Genomic DNA, 19294 nt, shown 5'->3' on the forward strand with positions numbered 1-19294 from the left:
TCATCATTGCATTGTAACTGTCCATCCACCTTATTCTTTACCAGAACACGCATCCCTCTCTTCTCTACAATGGTAGGTAGTAGCAGATATGAGAAGGGAGACAATAATCAGAGGAGGGGCTTGCGTAGTGATAATAGCTGTCAACACAGAAAGTGCTGGCTGGGGCTGCTGCCTAACATGAATAGACAGATCAGTGTCCATTTGGTTATGGCCACAGAAAGCAGTTGGATTCTGCGTATACTAATGTTATCAAGGTTTCTGTGTGACATCCTCAGAGCAGTGAGCTTTGTAGCTGTGCTGGTACTTCTTACTTAGCTTGCCCAGCCTGCCCACCAAGACAGCTGTGAAGGTGGCGGAGGTTCAGGTGCCTGAGATATCTCTTGAACTCTTACTAGAAAGAGTCTGATGTGGAAATTGGTGACGTTAGGGATGATATTAACTAAGGATGACTCGTTGCTTGTGGTTTGTTTAATTATACAATTTCCTTAAGCTATAAATACCGGGCAGTAGCGTTCCAATATTAACTTATGGGTTCTGCTCCCTAGGAATTCAGAATCACAGTTAAGTGAGGTTCAAAGAATTGCTTCTGTGGTTTTCTCCTGATCCAGTTCCTAGTCCCCATTTTCTTTCATAATCTACAACCTGTGTCCTTTGCTCTTCTTGGCCCAGATTGTGCCACCCTGGACAACACATTCTCCTCAATGTCCCTTACCGACGGTCCCCATGTGGCCCTGGTCCAGCCTGTGTGGGAAGTTCTGTTTCTGCGTGTGCACTTGCTTGGCCTCCTTATTCACGATTCTTTAAAGGTCTGGGTGAGATGCCCACCTCACTACCTGTGGCGGCTTCCTCGGCATCTGGGGGCCTGAGTCCCAGATATGGCCACGGGGCTGGGTCCATCCAAGGTGATGGGAGGAGGAACGGAGCAGTGAAGCACTCAGCTTGGATCTTAGCTGGAAATGGAATCTCATTGAGTACCAACATGGCAACCAAGATTTCCCATCACGGGCTATCAGCAGGCTGGTGGGGTGCTGCCTCCAGGACTTTCCTTAGCTCTAGATACCCGGAGAGATTCTTAGGTCAGGTCATGGAAGGAAAGCTGGGGGCCATCCTCATCTTGGACAACAAATGAGAAAGGCCTTCTAATCCTTGAGTTTCAACCAACAACCCAAGGGAAGAGGCCAAACCCAGAGTAGCAAGGGGAGATGCCTTGTTGTCTTTTGTCCTTTGCACATGTGTACTGTTGCAGAATTCACAGAATGCAGGTGACTTACATGCTGCTACCCTCAGTTCCACTTCATAAATAACAATCAAAAAAGAGATCTGAAAGGTCAACTGACTTACCCAAAGGCACAGGCTCAGTAGAAGTGATGCTGCAGCTAGAACCAGTCCATTCAATTCCATGCAGGCTTTATTAAGTGATAGCTTAATTTTTGGAATACAGAAATGATTAAGATCACCCAGTTGTTCCACTTTTTCAAATACTATATATATGCTAGTGACTCCCAAATTTTTCTTAATAGTCTAGAACTTTCTCCAAAATTCCAACAGCCTACTTGGTTCCTGCACTTGGATATTCAGTGGACACCCAAGCTCAGCATGTCAGCTGCATTCTGTCCAGTCCTGCGCTCCTTGCCCACAGCCTAGCCCACCCTTGTTGATAGAATTTGCTCTTCCAATCACTGAACTTCAGCTCTTTATTCTCACTGATGTTCAGTCTCCTAGGAGATTCTCTTGGTCTCATATTTAAAACTCATCTACCCTCGGTCCGAGCCACCCCCATCTCACCTCGGTAACTGTCCCATCTGCTCCTGAGTCTCCTTGCTCTCTTGCAGCTGTTCCCAGCCCAGCACCAGAAGGCTCCTCTGAATTGTAAGACCGTGATCTCTCACTTCCTCAGGAGGAAAGCCCAATGCCTCTGGTGTCCAGAGGTTCTGCTGGATCTGGTTCCAAAAGCGTGCCCTTGCTCACACGCTGCCTCCTCAGGAGTCCTGCCCAATGGCCTCACTTAACATCCCCACTCATGCTCCTGGCCAACTTTCCTGCTAACAAACCACATGACTTGCTTATTCGTCATGAGCATCGCCTGTCTCCTCCCAGCAGGATGCAGGCTCCTCCAAGGAGGAGATGTTTTGTCACATTCTGGGCATGCAGAGCAGTGTCTGGCATGTGGTAGCACTGGTTGCTATGTGTTGAATGAACTCCTCCGTGAGTGAAGACATGGCTTCCAGTCTCCTATGTCCCCACTGGGCCTGTCCTTTGGTAGTGTGTGCCAGTCCTCCTTTTTGCTGGCAGGGCAGGAAACCACCATCTGAGAGCTCACCACCGCCTCCTCCCCAGAGGGTTGCTGCTGAAGCACACCCGGCTGGGAGCCCACCCATCCGACTCTTCCAAGCACTGACTCCTGCCCTGGAGGTTGATTTTGACAGTGGGGAAGGGGGCTGGGGGAGGAGTTGAGGAGGGAGACAGACAGGGCAGTGCAGGTGTGGACAGGTTCCTCTAAGTCAGGGTCCTCTCTGGAACAATTTGTATTTTAAGAAGATGGGCCCCAGTCCTAGGGCTCCAAATACTTGACTCCTGTCTATGTGCACATCTTCTCTCCTAGCCATGGGAGGGGCATGAAGGGCAGGGTTATAATTTCTCACATGCTTGGCCATGTTCAGGGAAGGCTTCTTGTAATGGAAAAGTTGGACATGGTATGGAAAAGGAGAGACCTGGGAAGCAGTAGTGGGTGGATCTCAGCACAGAGGACAGTTCCTCTCCTTCTTATGAAATTGCTCCCTGAACTTGAAGCTCCGTGTCCTCCTCTGTGTTATAGAGCGAACAGAGCGTCCCAGCATGAGCTGGAGAAGGACCTGCATGACAAGCAGGTGGCACACCGGATCGACGACAAGTGCCACCACCTGCGAAACACCTCGGATGGCGTCAGCTACTTTCGCGGAGTGGAGAGGGTGGATGCGACGTAAGTAGGGCACACACCACTTCCTGATTTTGATGTTATTTACTGTGTTCTCTCTTCTTTCAAAGTGATGCAGCTGACAGGTTAAAATGGGAGCCGTGGGGAGGCGTGGGAAGGGAACGGCCACCCCTGACCTGCTGGACAAGTGTCCAGTCTAGTCACTGCGTGTTCGCAGTCGGGCCTTGGCACTTACAACCTGTATTCTTTTGGAAAACAATGTTTGTTCTTCAGATTCTTACCTATGGAAGGAGCACTTCCTGATGTAGGAAGCCTAGAAAACACAGCTAAACATAAAGGAAAGTGCCGCCTGTGTCCGATGCCCGGGACTCAGTGGGGTGTAGGTTGAAAACAGCTTACTGGTGTTATTTTTATTACCACTGATGGTTGAACGTGGTCTGTCCATGGTTGCTTTGCTGGGCTCTGGCATGCAATCTTGGGTTCATGGTCTTTTCCAATCATTTGAAAATAGTCAACTCGATTGAGGTGAAATTCACCTACAATCAATGTATTCAGTGTAAGTGTACATTTTGATGAATTTTGACAGGTTTCTATTTTTATGTAACCATGACCATAGTTTAGATGAAGAATACTTCCATTGCCCTAGCTGGTTTGGCTCAGTGGATAGAGTGTTCGCCTTAGGACTAAAGGGTCCCAGGTTCTATTCTGGTCAAGGGCACATGCCTGGGCTGTGGGCTCAATCCTCAGTAGGGGGCATGTAGGAGGCAGCTGGTTGGTGATTCTCTTTCATCATTGATGTTTCTATCTCTCTCCCTCTTCCTTCCTCTCTGAAATCAATAAAGATATATTTAAAAAATACTTCTATCACCCTAATAGTTCCCTTGTGCTCTTTCCCACACTCATGTCCCCTACCCAAATGGGTTCTCTCCTGTGGGCTGGTCACCCCAAAGCAGCCCCTCTCTTAGTGACCCTGTAGAGCAGCAGCACCAGCGCTGACTGTTAGGTTCAGGGTTGTGACTCAGATTCAGACTCTGTGTTCTAAGGGGACCCCCGCAGTGCCTCTGACTTGGCTGGACGTGAGCAGGAAGTGTCTTCCTCTGCTTCCCCAGGGGTGGGTGGGCTGCCCTGAAACCACTCACTCTGACCACATAGCCCTCTATACAGGGCGTCTATTTACAGCATGCACTCTTAGCCACCTCTTGTAGAATGACAGAGTATGGAGTAGATAGGGTGTCATTTAGGGTCACTGGAGCCTGAGCTAAAACCTCTAGCCACCAGTAAGTGTCTTGTTTGATATCTTATCACACCAACAAGTACAGAAATGTCACCCATGAACCTACTATCCAGAGATACCAATGTTAACAATTAATCGTCAGTCCTTCAAATACATTCCCATGCATGTGGACATAGAGTTATGCTTTTAAGTAATGGTATTTCATACACGCAGCTTGAGTAGCATACCTGAGTAGTCAGCTCATGATATATCCAAAACATTGTTTGTGGAAATATTCTTCTGCAACATGAGCTTGCATGCTATAAGGGTTATTTATTTTTTTAATGTACCATAATTCACTCAGTTTTACCTTGAAGCATCAGGCTGTTTCCAGGGTTCCAGGGATTGGCATAAATATTGCTGAAAATGGCCCTCACATATACATCTTTGGGAACATTTTCCTTGGGGTAAGTTTAGACACTCTTTGCTTTATCAGCACACATTCGCCTTGGAATAGCAGACGGTTAGGGTTAGCATTGCCCCTGTGCGGGGACCTGTGGACATACATGACGTGTCCGCAGTTTCAGCTCTGGGGACGCTGTGTAGGACAGAGTGACATAGTTGATACTGTATGTATATGTGAAAGTTGCTAAGACTTCAAATCTTCAGTTCTCATCACAAGAAAAAATGTGTAATTGTGTATGGTGATGGATATTAACTATACTCAGTGTGCCCATCATTTTGCTATATATACATTATCAAATCAATATGTTGCATGCCTAAAACCAATACAATATTATATGTTAATTATGTCTCCATAAAAATATTTCTAGATGTGACCTTTCTGGGTTATATGCATTCGAAAGGATCTCGTGTTCATTGACTTTTTACCCTCCTCCGTGGTTGCACCAGGTCAGCGTTCCTACCTGCAGAAGATGAGTTTCTCTCCACAGTTCACCAGAAAATCATTATTCTCTTCACTCTTTGCCTTTTGATAAGAGGCTTATTAATATATCATTGTTTTTCTTACTTATTTGGTTATTCCTGATGTGGAATATTTTTATATGCTTACTAAGCGGTGTGACACATTTGTAATGAACCTACTACCCTTACACTCCACCAATCCTTTTTTTCTCCTCAAAACTAGCAAAGGAGTCAGTTTGTGGTTTGGGTTTATAGAAAATTGGCTAGCAGTAAAATATGGAGCAATTAAGAAAAATTTAAATTAAGCTTTGCTCTGATGTTTGCATTCTGGGCACTCACGCCGGGATCAGTGTACGGGTTCTCTTGAGCAGGATGGACGATGGCCAGTTCATCATTGTCACCGTTGTCTGGCTCTCCTTCCTTTGTCCAGGGTCTCAGTGCCAGAGTCGTGGGCCAAATTCACAGACGACAATCTTCTTCGCTCTCAGAGTGAACGAGCAGCCTCAGCCAAACTAAGAGACGACATTCAAAACCTCTTGGTCGTGGCTGCAAATGAGATGTGGAATCAGTTCAACAAAGTAAACTTGGCCTTAACTAATCGCATTGCTGAGACTGCCGATGCTAAGAACAAGATTCAGGTTCACTTAGCAAAGGTAAGTCCAGCCCCGGTGGTGCCCTCAGCTGAGCTGATGGGCGTTGCAGGGGCGCTGGGACCAGGGCGCTCACCACCCAGAGAGCGGCAAGGAGGCACACGCCTCCTGGCCCTACAGACGAAGAGAAATTAAAAACAGTACAAAGTGCACCATTTATTTTAGCAAGACAGTCAGGTGTCAAGATGGAAATAGGAATCCACTGGCTTTGAGAACACAAAGAATGCACTATGTAATAAGCTCTTCCTAGTATTTTTAACAGAAACAAAAATATTATTAAAACTTAATGAATTGCTGTATGTAACTAGGAAGTGAACTTATTATTAGAACATATGGTAGGAATGTTTTCTATTGAATTATTTCAGGCACTTGTTTTTTCTTGAATACAAAACCAAACACTGGAAATTATTAGGTGGTTCAAAGTGTTTCTGATATTGAGCTTTTTAAGTGCTCTAAGTGTACAAGTTTTACAAGGACAATAAAATGAAGGGCTCCATCAGAATTCATGTTTCAAGATAATCAAGGAGCTCTTCTTTGCTTGGTGTCAGCCTTGGAGCCCGTGTTGTGTCTGTGGGTTATGCTGCAGCTGTTGTCAGTTCCTTCTTTAAGAACTTTACAAGTCTGTCATGTCACTTGGGAGTGATGTTAGCCCCTGGAGGGCCCCATGTTCTCAGGATCCAGTGAGGTGTCCTTCCTCCTTGGGGTGCTTTCTTCGGGCAACACACACTTATTGAGTCAGAGAGTGTGCTACCGCCTGTGAAGGGCAGAACGGAGCATAAAATGCAGTTTTTGTCCCCAGACTGTAGACATTTATGGAAAGGTATCCTTGGGACAGTAAGAAGCCTTTGGAGGCCTTTTAGAAGACTGATGCGATGGAGTCCCTTAGTTCCCCAAACTTTACTTACTCCTGTGTTAGTCTGCTGGGGCTGCCAAACAAGGCATCAGAGGCCCAGGGGCTCACACAGCAGGGATTCGTTGTCTCACAGTCTGGAGGCTAGAAGTCTGAGGTCGAGGTGTCAGTAAGGTGGTTTCCTCCGGCCTCCTTCTCCCCGTGTCCTCACACGGTCTTCCCTCTGCATGTGGCTGTGTCCTAATCTCCTCTTCTCATAAGGACACCAGTCACATTGGATTAGAACTTTTACTTAGTCACATCTCCAAATACAGTCAAATCCTGAGGTACTAGGGGTTAGACTTTAACAAATGAATTTGGGGGAGGGTGGTGGAGAGGGTAGAATTCAGCTTATCAAAGCTACATTCAAGGCAGGCACTTGAGGGTATACACGTGTGAATGACGCGTCGACCTTGCCATCTTGTATCTCACAGTGAGACAAGACATGTACGTAGAAAATGATGAGTTGCTTCAGAAAGGTGCAGAATGAAGCCCTCCGAGCTACAGAGAGAATGTGTTTAGCAGAAGCAGCAGTTGTCTGCAGTGATGAGAGGCAGGAGCTCCGGAGCAGGGCCTTGGTGTAGGGACAGGGCAGAGGTTGCTGGGGCTTGGGGGGGCGGTGTCACAGATTAGGGGACAGATTTAAGAGTTCCTGGGGTACACAAGCGCTGAATCCATGCGATTATGTGAGAGCTCGGTAGGGGACCGGAGAAAGGGTGTAGCAGAGGATGGTCTGGGGACAGTACCTTGCACTGGAAGTGAGCAGGGAGAGTTAGAATGACAAGTAATTAGGACAGCAGTTGGCCAGAGAAACTATGGCAGGTGATGGTTTAAGGGGAGGGGGCCATCAGAAAGGCCCATGGATTTGAGGGCACAGTCTCATGAGGGCCACTCGGCCAGAGACAGTTCCGTGGCCACTGAGTAGGGTGAGCAGGAAGTGCAGGCAGGGAGTGAGCACGTGACAGTGAGCCTGGGGAGACAGCACCTGCTGGCAGCACCCACTGGGCCTGGGCGAGTGTGGTGGTAGACAGACAGATTTAAAGGAATTGGGTGGTACTTGGGTGTGTCTCAGGAGGAAGGAATGGGCAGGGGAAGTGGGAGAGTGATGGGAGGGGCTGTGGAGAAATGGGAGTGCAGAGGTCTGCACTGGAGGAGGAGGGAGGGTGTTCAGAGCTTAGAGGGGGGCTCACTCCATAGAGGAGACCCAGGGAGAGGGCCAGGTTTATGTGGTGGTGGTGGTGGGGGTGTCTCTTTAAGAATAAAGGTTATAAAGTTAGGACTACAAAACTGCCAGTGTCCCCCTATCCCCTTGCAACTGAGACTCCCTGAAGCTTGACCTCGATTTGCTTCAAGACAAATCCCCACCAGCAGGAAGACATCCCTGTGAGGTTAGTGAGCAGAGAGAGCAGAAGAGAAGAGGGGAGGACCAAGTGAGGTGAGGAGGGAAGTTAGGGCCACTCAAACCTCACAGCCTCACTTTTCTCAGTTACAACAGGTGAAGTAGCCAAAAAAAAAAAAAAATTAGAAACTGGTTTTCTGGGGGAAAAAAGCTCTGATTTATAGCATTTGCATATTTGACATAAATTACTACCCTGGCTGATGTCCCCCAAATCGGGGGTCAGGAAGACGTGTGCAGTCAGCTCTCCAGGGCAGGAAGAGAGAGAGCTGCCCAGCACAGGCTCCCTGGGGCTGGGCCTGAAACTGGGACTGGGACTGGGACTGGGACTGGGACTGGGACTGGAGGGGGCAGGTGTGCTCAGGGAACCCACCTCCTCATCCCAGGAGGCAGGTGGGCCACCCTCTATGGACAGGCAGGAGGAAGAGCAGGTGGGAGGCACGCACAGCTAGGCATCGGGCATTCGCTTCTCTCTCTACAGACACTGCAGGAGATTTTCCAGACTGAAATGACTATAGAATCCATCCGGAAGGCCATCAAGGACAAGTCTGCCTTCCTGAAGGTGGCCCAGACCAGGCTGGACGAGCGGACGAGGAGACCAAACATCGAGCTCTGCAGAGATATGGCCCAGCTGCGGTGAGCGGGGAGGGGGGCACCTCTGTAGGGGGAAAGCCGGGCCCTTTGGGACAGTGCACCAGCCTGCCTGGCTCCGCGTTCTTCAGGAAAGCGCTCTCTGCGAACACACAAGGCACCTAATGAGAAAGCACAGTGATGCTCATTGCCGGGGCTTCTGTAAGCATTGATAATGGGAGCTGGTGTCCAATGCCCACAGAGTTCGATTCACGGAGTTCAGTTCACGGAGTTTGATAAGAGTTCTTAAGACGGATGTTGGTGGTTGGACGCATAGCATGTGAATGCACTTAATGCCACTGAACTGTGCACTTAGAAGTAATGGAGATGATACATTCTGTATGTATATTTTACCATAGTTTTTTTTTTTAAAAAAAGGAACAGATATCAACATTACACACACAAAAAGTGATAAACAGTTGGCCTCATTCAGAGAGGCCAAGGTGGATTTGGGGTTCCTCAGCTTCTGGAGTTGTCTGGAGTATCCAGAACACCTCACTATGCATGGCAGAGTGTGTTGGTTTGCTGTGTATTTATTCTAAGTGCCTGAGACTTGTCAGAAAAGGGACCTGCATTACAATTCCACTGACCCCTTCTCTCTGCTCTTGCCCATTTGCTCTCTTTGGCCTCTTCTGGGGGTTAATACATCTGCTCTTGACATTAAGAGCATCTTCATGATCCTCTAAGACCCCTAAAGAGTTTTAGGGTCATTTCAGCTCGTTCTGTTCTCAGTAGAAATTGAGACCATCTGGTCTTCATCAATACACGGCCAGAGGAATCTGACACCAGAGTTTATCTACTAAACACTGCATGTATTTATTACCATTTTAACTTTGAAGACTCCTTTTAGGATGGGCTTGTAAGTGATTGGCCAGGGTCCAGTATCCCCCCTTAATTCTGGCTTTATTTCTAATTTCCAAATGCCTGCTTCTGCCTTTTCTCTCTGGATTTCATTGTTGCTATTCTTTGGCCACAAACGCTTCTTTGCAGAGGCGAAGCCACTGCAGGAGCAGAGGGAGAGCCCTGAAGTCCAGAGCTGTTTCTGGGGAGAGATGCCAGCAGTCGTTGTCTCTGGCCCAGGACAGAATTCCCATGTCATCCCTCAGGCTTTATCCAAGGGGTAAAACGACCCTAAGCTTCACCAAAGAGACTGTGGGTTGTCTGGAGGGAAAGGAAAGAGTGATCTTCGTGGGGCCAACGATGATGAAAGTAACAATACAGAGGGTGATGGAGGCAGTAATAGCAGCTGCGCCACCCGTGATCTCACTCTGCGCTGGCCCCTGTCCTGAGCACTCACCTCCCCTCATTCATTATCTTCAGGTTACAAATCAGGGAACTGCGGCAGAAGTGGATTGAGTGACTTGGTGCATGTGGCACCTGGTGGTACAAGGAGAGCCACAGTGTGAATCCAAGCAAGCTGTTTGCGTCTGCTCCCCCAGCTTCCACACTGGGCTGTTTTCACCTTCCCCTGCCACGTAGCTGACCTCCTCTGACCTTAATGCCCGTGTGGGTGAGTCAGCAACGCAAGTACTGCATCCTCATCTCTCTCACAAGGATGAGAGGAGGATGAGGCCAAGAGCCAAGGAGGAGGTTGTCACTCAGCACACACAGCCTGGGGGTCTGTGTCAGATGCTAAGCAGCACGTATGAGAAGGCATGCAGATAGATGACTGCATTTCTCCCAGGGGAGCTGTTGTCTGAGGCCATAGCCACAGAGGAGTTCAGCCGACTACATGCTTCTCAAAGGGAGTTCCCTGGAGCCCCTCTGGTACAGAGCCCGTTATTTAGGGCAGGCTGCGCTCCCTCCAGAAGCCAGGTGGGCCCGATGGCCAGTGTGCAGTGACTGCGCTCCGGGAGAGCACACTCATCTGGCCAGTTAGGGCTGGGGCACAGATTGTGGCTTCATCCAGATATGATTAAGAGAAGCCGAACTGAGGTTTCATGCTCTGAGCAGCTTTCCCGCGTCCTCACCAGTGGCGGTGATATTCAGACTGCGAGCACAGGAGCACAAGCCGGGTGCTCTCCGAAAGGGTTTGGAGTGGTGGGCTGGCCTGACAAACAACAGGGGCATTCACAGCGGCTCCCTGGCGCTGAATGGCTTTCACTCTTTTCCTCCTTCACAGCCACGCAGAGCTGTTTTTCCTGACGTCCTGTCGACTTTGTAGTATGTCTACTTCCCTTGCTCCTTCGCTGGCTTCAGGACAAAACCTGCTTTTGTTTCCATAAAGATTTCTTGTTAAAATAGCATTGCCAAAAATATGGTTCCAGAGTAACAACAGAGGAATTTAGGATTATTATTGGGGGAGGGGAGTATTTTTCCTCTTCCACTGATCATTCTGAAAGCAGCCCGTTGGCCCGCCAGTAGAAGAAAAAATAAGCCCACAAACTCAAAGGAGTGAGGACTGAGAAAAATTGCTGTTTTCATTTCAAGACCTTTATTTTCATTTAAAATGTTCTAAATGGGTTCTTTCAAAAGTAATTGTAAACATTCTTGGCATCGTTGGCAGCAGGCCAGACCAGGCTCCACTTCACTTAAATAATCTTGATACATTTTTTTAACTACGGTCGCTTTATTTGTATTTGAATGCAAATGTTTTTCAATTCTGTAATTCCCCAAAAGTTATGAGAGGTTTCGGCAGGACAGCTCCTTGTGATCTGCAAGAACAGGAACCAGAGTGAAGTGTGCGTGAGGGAGGGAGTGTGTCCCTGATGGCGCAGGTGGAGGGAGGGTGGCCTCCTGCTGTCTGGGTTCACACAGCAATGGGGCACAGGGTGTTAACTGCCTACTTTCAATGTGCCTTAAATTCCTTAAAAAAAAAAAAAAAAAAAAAAAAAAAAAAAAAAAAAAACCCTGATATTTTAATGTGTATATTTTCAAAATTCCCTCAGATAGATCTTCCACTAGACTATTGTTTGGCTGCGAGGAGTAAATATTCATATATCTTCCTGTTCCTTGGGGTTCACAGTTCCTTTTGAAGGCAGAGGCAGGGCGCAGGGGTGGTGGAGATGAGAAGCAGGCCCAGTGTGACCATACACAGGCCTGGGCACGGAGCCCATCGCCGGCTGTGTAGCAGCCTCCCGGGAGGCCTGCTTCTCTCCTGGTGATATTTTATACTCTGGGGTCCTCACAAAAGACTTAGTTTCAATCCAACATGATCTAAACAACAACAAAACATGCTCTTTATCAGTTCTCCGGTTTTGTGTTTAGTAATCCCAGACTGGGAGAAGCTTAACACTGAAGTTTCCATTCTGTCCCTCCCCAATGAGAGTAAAAATACAGGCACAGGGTCTAAGATGAAAGAAGATGCGTGGCATGGATATTTCTCATGGCTTGTTGCTGCTTCTATGAGCCTGGGGCCAGGGGTGGGGGGTGGGGGCTTTGCAGTGTCCTTCCTCTTCTCAGGCTGCCTGCAGGTGGATGGGAAGCTGAACCTCCAGGCCCCTCCAGGCCCCTCCAGGCTCCCTCCAGGCGCCTCCAGGCCCCCTCTTGGCCCCTCCAGGCGCCTCCAGGCCCCCTCTTGGCTCCTTCAGGCTCCCTCCAGCACAGTCTCCATCACTTGGGGTCTGGTTCTTGTTCTTGAAAGACCTTGTAGACTTGGACCTCTGGGTAGTGCCCCACCTCTCACTGTTACCTTCCTAACTTAGTACATTGAAGTTGGTCCTCATCCAACAAGCATGTTTTGCATGCCTGTCAACTGCGAGAGGGGCTGCTGGATTCAGCCTCAAGCAAGATGGGCTCAGGGCGCTGGTGCTCCTGGAACACCCACACTGTGGACGTGAGAAGAAGTCTGTTCCTCTGGGCTTTGAGGACGGCACACATTAGCAGATGGGGCTGGTGCGTGGTAGGTAAAGTGCTGGGCTGAGGGGATGGGAAGGATGAAGGCGCTGAGGTCAGGGACAGCAGGCACGTTCCAGGGCATGCCAACAGAGCACAGGGGAGGACTCTGTGGCACATGTGAGGCTCTCTGGGAGACGGAATAACAGGACTATGAGTGAGGGATGGGCTATGAGGAAGAGAGTGGGTCACGATCATCAGAGGGTTTTGTTTCAGCATCCTCAGGATGACATTGCCATTGCCTGGCATGGGACACACAGGTGGCTTGGGTGCTGGGGGCCCACCTGCTCCATGCCCGGCGTAGGCCTGGGCCAGCCACACCCTAGCATGGCCAGCAAGAAGGGTGAGCCCAGCACAAGGGCGTGGTGGGACCCTCCCGGAGTTTGTGAAAGGGTCATGGTGTGATGGTTGCACTGTCCAAGTGAAAGGTATGCTCCCAGTTGTGTAGGTCAGCTGAGTCATGTCAGAAACCTCTCTGAAGGTCAAAGAGAGGTCAAGTCCCTCAAAATTGTGTTTCCTTTTTGAAAAATATTTATTGTTTTCTTTCTGCATTTAAGAATAGTATTAGTTCATGATAGAAATATCAGAAAATGAAATAAGAAATAAAAACTATCCTTAATTCTTTGGCCGTAAAGGAATAAGCAATGTTAGCTATTTGTCCTATTTGCCACCAAACACAAGAACAAAACTGGAATCTTTCTGCATGTAGATTTAATATCCTGACCCTCAACCAGCACTGTGCTTCCTTCCCCATGGCAAGCACAAGGTTGCTGTTGTTGTTGTAAACATTGCTTGCATACTATTTTGTCATCTGGCTATAGCATATGGTATTATTTGACATTAATATTTTTTCCTCTCATTTTGTCATATTCTACTACTCAATACAACATAACACTGTGAAGAAATTATTTCGTTATACTTTTATGTCACACTTTTCATCTTGCTTACTTTTTTCCCAAAAGTTGTGTGTGTTTGTGTGTGTGTGTGTTTTTTGTGTGTGGTTATTCTGATTTTAAAATAAATTCAAATACTACAGATCTATTCAGAATACAAAATGAGGCTCCCTCTCTTGGCCTCTCCACCCTCTCACCCCCAACCTCAACAACAACTGTGATTTGTGCAACTCCTTAAATAAGATTACACTTCTCCTGTAGGAAAGGCATGCATGATGGATTTTGAGTAGAAAAAAAATTGTTACTTTGGTGCCATTTTAATAATCATAACAGGCTGTGAGAGCCCACGTGGGGCCTGACATTATACTGGCCCTGTGGCAGGTTGCCAGATTTTGCAAATTAAAACAGGACAGCCAGTTAAATTTGAATTTCAGATAAATAATGATTAATTTTTCAGTATATATACCCCAAAGAGTCCATGCAATAAACTATAAATACTTATGCAAAGTGAAAATACTTACACTAAGTATTATTCAGCCTTAAAAAGGAAGGGAATTCAGGCACCTGCTACCCCACATGGACTGACCTCGAGAACACTATGCCAAGTGAAGTAAGCCAGTCACAGAAGACAAACACTGTGACTCCACACATATGAGGTCCCTACAATTCATAGAGACAGAGGGTAGGAAGGTGGAGGCCAGGGGTGGGAGGAGGAGAATGGGGAGTTTGTGTTGAATGGAGGCAGAGTTTCCATTTTGCAAGATGGGGAGGGCTCTGTGAGTAGATGGTGGTGATGGCTGCAGAGTTAAAAATACTCAAGATGGTAAAATGTTTGTTATGTGTGTTTTACCACAATTAAGAAATACTTATAATTAAAAATTACACGTGCATCTGAAATTCAGATTTAACTGGGCATCCTGTTTATTATGGGGCAACCCTACACTTTGGGGATTACAGGTAGAAATGAGGTGGTCTCACCGAAAGGGGTCCAGTGTGTCGAGGCCAATATCCTGGTCTCTGCTTCTGTCCTTTTCTCATAGGGAGCTCAGAGACCTAGCTCTTCATATGGCCACAGAGTCTCCTCACTTCCTCTTAGCTTCCTGTTGTGTGCAGCTATAAACACACGTGGCCGAGGGCCCCTAAAAGGCAGTTCACCAGTTCTCTGGGCCTAATTTCCTCATCTGTAAAACAAGGAAGCTAGGCTCCATGACCTTTCACATTGATTTTCCAGTTGCAAAGTTCTGGGAAGCTATTAAATTGCCTTGGTATAATGATTTTAATATGGTCTGAATATTTTTTCTATGATCACAAAATCTTTTTTTGTCTTTAGGGATGTCCACATCCCTTTTGTTCATTGTCACTGCCCTCTTTATATTGCTATATTTTAATTAATCTCATGTACCGCCAGTCCACTGATAAATGAACCCCAAAATGAAGAGAACCTTAACTTTGAATAACTGGTTAAAATTTGGTGAATTTGAAGTTGTGTTTTCAACTGACCAGAGTCAAGCAGGGAAGCAGCATGGTAATTAATAGCAGTGGGAGGGGCCCTAATCAGTTTGGCTCAGTGGATAGAGCGTCGGCCTGCGGACTGAAGGTCCCGGGTTCGATTCCAGTCAAGGGTATGTACCTTGGTTGTGGGCACATCCCCAGTAGGGGGTGTGCAGGAGGCAGCTGATCAATGTTTTTCTCTCATTGATGTTTCTAACTCTGTCCCTCTCCCTTCCACTCTGTAAAAAATCAATAAAATATCTTTTAAAGAAATAGCAGTGGGTGGGGATTTCATGCAAAACCTGAGGTCCTTGTACCTCAGTTTCCTCATCTGTAAAATGGTGATAATCACAGTATCTACTTCAGAGTGTTGTTATTAGGATTAAATTGTCTAATCATGTAAAGTACTTAGGATAGAATATGTATTTACTACATAGTAGCATTTAATATGTACTATATTATACATATAATACTAATAAAGTAGTTGGTAAATGAGTTGCCATTATTATTATTATTATTATTATTATTATTACTATAGGCCCGGTGCATGATATTTATGCACTGGAGTGTGAGGGGGGGTCCTCAGCCCAGTCTGCTCTTTCTCGAAGTCCAGAACCCCTTGGTCCTTACCACCCGCCTGCTTGCGGCTCCTTAGCACTGCCACAGAGGCTGGAGAGGCTCCTGCCACAGCCGCTGCACTTGCCAGCCATGAGCCCAGTTTCTGGATGAGCGACGCTCCCCCTGTGGGAGCACACTGACCACCAGGGGGCAGCTCCTGTGTTAAGCATCTGCCCCCTGGTGGTCAGTGTGCATCATAGCAACCGGTCGTTCTGCTGTTTGGTCAATTTGCATATTAGCCTTTTATTACATAGGACTAGAGGCCCGGTGCACAAAAATTTGTGCACTGGGGGGAGTGAGGGGGGGGTCCTCCAGCCTGGCCTGTGCCCTCTCGCAGTCTGGGACCCCTCGGGAGATAATGACCTGCTGGCTTAGGCCTGCTTCCGGTTGGCAGAGGGCAGGCCCAATCCCTAGGTGCAGCCCCTGGTCAGGCTCAGGGCAGGGCCGATTGGGGGGTTGGGGCACCGCCCCCTGTCACACTCAAGGCAGGGTAGATGGGGAGGTTGCGGCGCCACCCCCTGTCACACACAGAGCAGGGCCGATCAGGGGGTTGAGGAGCTCCCCCCTGTCATACACAGAGTAGGGCCGATAGGGGAGTTGGGGCACCGCCCCCTGTCACACACAGAGCAGGACGGATCAGGGGGTTGGGGTGCTGCACCCTGTCACACTCAGGGCAGGGCCAATGGGGAGGTCATGGCTCTACCCTGTCACACACAGAGCAGAGCTTGTGGGGGGTGGGGGGGTTGGGGCGCCGCACCCTGTCACACACAGAGCAGGGCCGATGAGGGGGTTGGTGCGCTGCACCCTGTCAAACACAGAGCCGCAGGGCAATCAGGGGATTGGGGAGCTCCCCCCTATCAGGCACAGAGCAGGGCTGATCAGGGGGTTGGGGTGCCTTCCCCTGTCACGAACAGAGCAGGGCGGATAGGGAGGTTGTGGCCCCACCCCCTGTCACACACATAGCCGCAGGGTGATCAGGGGGTTTGGGCGCTGCCCCCTGTCACGCTGATCCCGGTGCCAGGAGGCATATTACCCTTTTACTATATAGGATAGAGGCCTGGTGCATGGGTGGGGGCCGGCTGGTTTGCCCTGAAGGGTGTCCTGGATCAGGGTGGGGGTCCCCACTGCGGTGCCTGGCCAGTCTGGGTGAGGGGCTGAGGGCTGTTTTCCGGAAGCGAGTGACTGAAGCTTCCAACCGCTTCTTGTTTACTTTTTTTTTTTTTTATTCTGGGCCAGCTTTAGCTCTGAGGCCTCGCTGCTGAAAACATCGATACAGTGTTGCTAAAGCCCGGCTGAATGAAAGCCGGTTTCTGGAGTTTTGTTTAGCTTCTTATTTGCAACATAGTACATAGTTGCTTAGAGTTGCAACTGAGAGGCAACTCAGCGGCAGGCAGGGAACGTTGGAGTCCGCAGTCACTGAAGCAAGCAAACCTCCCTGCTCGCTTCAGTTACTGGCTGCCGGCCGCCATCTTGGCTGACAGTTAATTTGCATATACTCACTGATTAGCCCAGCAAAAGGGTAGCGGTCGTACGCTAATTACCATGTCTCTCTTTTATTAGTGTAGATTATCTTTTTATAATATGTTTCCTATTTTCCTCTTGAGTGACTACATGGTTATCTTCCTTGGATATTATTGGCCAAATCAGTGGGTAGAGGAGCTCTTAATTGCTCTTCAGGAAGAGAAATATTTTCTAACTAAACACAGTTGAAGAAATCAGAAAGGAAAAAAGAGATTTGGCTTAGTAAAAACTGAGCTCTTGCCTGGCCAGTATGTCTCAATGGTTGAGCATTGACCTATGAACCAGGAAGTCACAGTTCAATTCCCAGTCAAGGCACATGCCCAGGTTGTGGGCTCAATCCCCGGTGTGGGGCATGCAGGAGGCAGCCAATCAATGATTCTCTCTCATCATTGATGTTTCTATCTATCTATCTATCTATCTATCTCCCTTTCTCTCTGAAATCAATAAAATATATATTTTAAAAAACAACAAAAAACTGAACTCTTACATATAACAAAAACATCACAAAATTAAAAGGCAAAAAACAAATTGTGGAAACATTTGCCACAAGCATAGCAGACAAAAAAAATCAATGTGCTTGTTACTGAGAAAGCTCTTTGCAAATGAATAAGATAAATAGAAATATCTCAGTAGAAAAAGGAGTACAAGACAGAGAGAAAATTCACCAAAGAAATGCAAAATGACCAACAGACATTTAGGAAAGGTCCACTAGTAAAGAAATAAAAATTAAAACAATATCAATTCATAGGACTTGAGGAAATGCTAGATTTTTCTGTGAAGTTTCCTTTTTGTTTTAATGGGAAATGTGTCATGTTTTTTCATCATCACAACCTAATTGGAACTGCAATTTGTTTCACAGTTTATGTAGCTGATTTTATACATTATTTTCATGTTCTACTAAGTTTTCAACATTTACAAGTATATTTACTCTGGGACCTTGAAGCATTATCTTGGGGCACTGTTGGCGGGAGAGGACATTAAAATTGGAGGCATGTTCATTAACCCATCCCTCTCTCTACCTAACCAGGGTGTGGCGAGGGTGGGCGGAATTCTAGTCACTGAATCTAGTTGGTTATCCCCCTCTTCCTAACTACAAAAATAATTTCAATGATAAAATAAATGTAAGAAAATCCAGCTAAGCTTTTATTTTTTTCCATTTTTAGTAATTATTTAAAAAATCAAATGTTTAACAGTTTAGTGTGTGTGTGTGTGTGTGTGTGTGTGTGTAAAATTTGCTATTGTCCCCAACATAGGCCTACTTTGCCTTTGAGGTTCTGGGTGTAATGAATGGGTGTGGCCCTGGCCAGATACTAGAGCCCCACACCAGTCTTGCTTCCTATTTGCAGTCTTGCAATATGAAGTAGTCGTGATGACTGTGTGACCCATGTGCCTCTGGGGACTCCAGCACAGCAGCCACACCTCTAATAGGAATTCACTGACCACACACGTCCTTAATTCAGCTAATAACCACTGTTGGGAATGTGACCTCTGCTAATCTAATCGGGTGCTTCTTCCTCCCGCAGCCTTGTCAACGAGGTGTATGAGGTGGATGACACCATCCAGACCCTACAGAAGCGCCTGAGGGAGGCCGAGGACACCCTGCAGTCTCTGGTCCACACCAAAGCCACCCTGGAGCATGACCTGGCTGTCAAAGCCAATACTCTGTACATCGACCAGGAGAAGTGCATGGGGATGCGCAAGAGCTTCCCCAACACCCTCCGGCTGGTGGGCTTCTGCTAGGGACACCGCCAGGAGCCGCTTCTTTACTCCTGGGAAAGTAGCAGCAGAGTCTGTGGAGCCCTAAGCAGATCCGTTCACTTATTAAAGGATTGCATTGATGGAATGTACAGCCTCCTGTCTTGGAAAGCCTTTGGTTTGCATCCAAACCTTAATTTCCTCTTACTGGGCTTCTGGGCTAAGGGAAGGGTGTAGGGAAATACAATCCATCTAATAGAGAAGGTAAAATCTTATTTGTATTGCTCTTTTTATTCGTTGTATAACATGAGTGGGCTGGAAGGGAAAAATGGATTTTCTCTGGGAGGGAGGAGCGGGAATCACAAATGGTGGGTTCTGAGCGATGTCACAAAGGCAACAGGGAGAGAAGGCAAGGCCTCTGGTGTGTTGTAGTTGGGGCAGTTTGAGCAAAATCAGAGGTGGTAAACCATAGAGTGCATTTGGAGCGATCGTAGTAGAGCTATTTAGTTCGTAAGTCAGGGTGTATAGGAAGGAATGCAACAGGCAAGATGCCTGGGACAGTGGGGGCTTTCAGCCCCAGGTGGAGGCGTGAGGGGAACTCATGGGTGGGCATCTGTGAGCAGCGA

The 19294-nt window shown here is 47.6% G+C and overlaps 1 protein-coding gene across 3 annotated transcripts in view; it reads left to right on the forward strand.

Annotated features, from left to right (window-relative positions):
- Nucleotides 1-18816, forward strand: part of TEKT3 (tektin 3) — a 39047-nt gene extending 20231 nt beyond the window's left edge. For all 3 annotated transcript variants that reach the window (XM_070393486.1, XM_070393488.1, XM_070393487.1), the window contains exons 5-8: nucleotides 2816-2959; nucleotides 5482-5704; nucleotides 8468-8622; nucleotides 18497-18816. In XM_070393486.1, coding sequence (XP_070249587.1) covers nucleotides 2816-2959; nucleotides 5482-5704; nucleotides 8468-8622; nucleotides 18497-18713 — 739 coding nt within the window. In that variant the 3' untranslated portion in view covers nucleotides 18714-18816. The remainder of the gene's footprint in view (nucleotides 1-2815; nucleotides 2960-5481; nucleotides 5705-8467; nucleotides 8623-18496) is intronic.
- Nucleotides 18817-19294: the final 478 nt, after the last annotated feature.

This window comes from Myotis yumanensis, unplaced genomic scaffold (genome assembly GCF_028538775.1).
Source record: "Myotis yumanensis isolate MYYU_CA2020_CCGP unplaced genomic scaffold, mMyoYum1.0.hap1 SCAF_16, whole genome shotgun sequence".
Taxonomy (NCBI): domain Eukaryota; kingdom Metazoa; phylum Chordata; class Mammalia; order Chiroptera; family Vespertilionidae; genus Myotis; species Myotis yumanensis.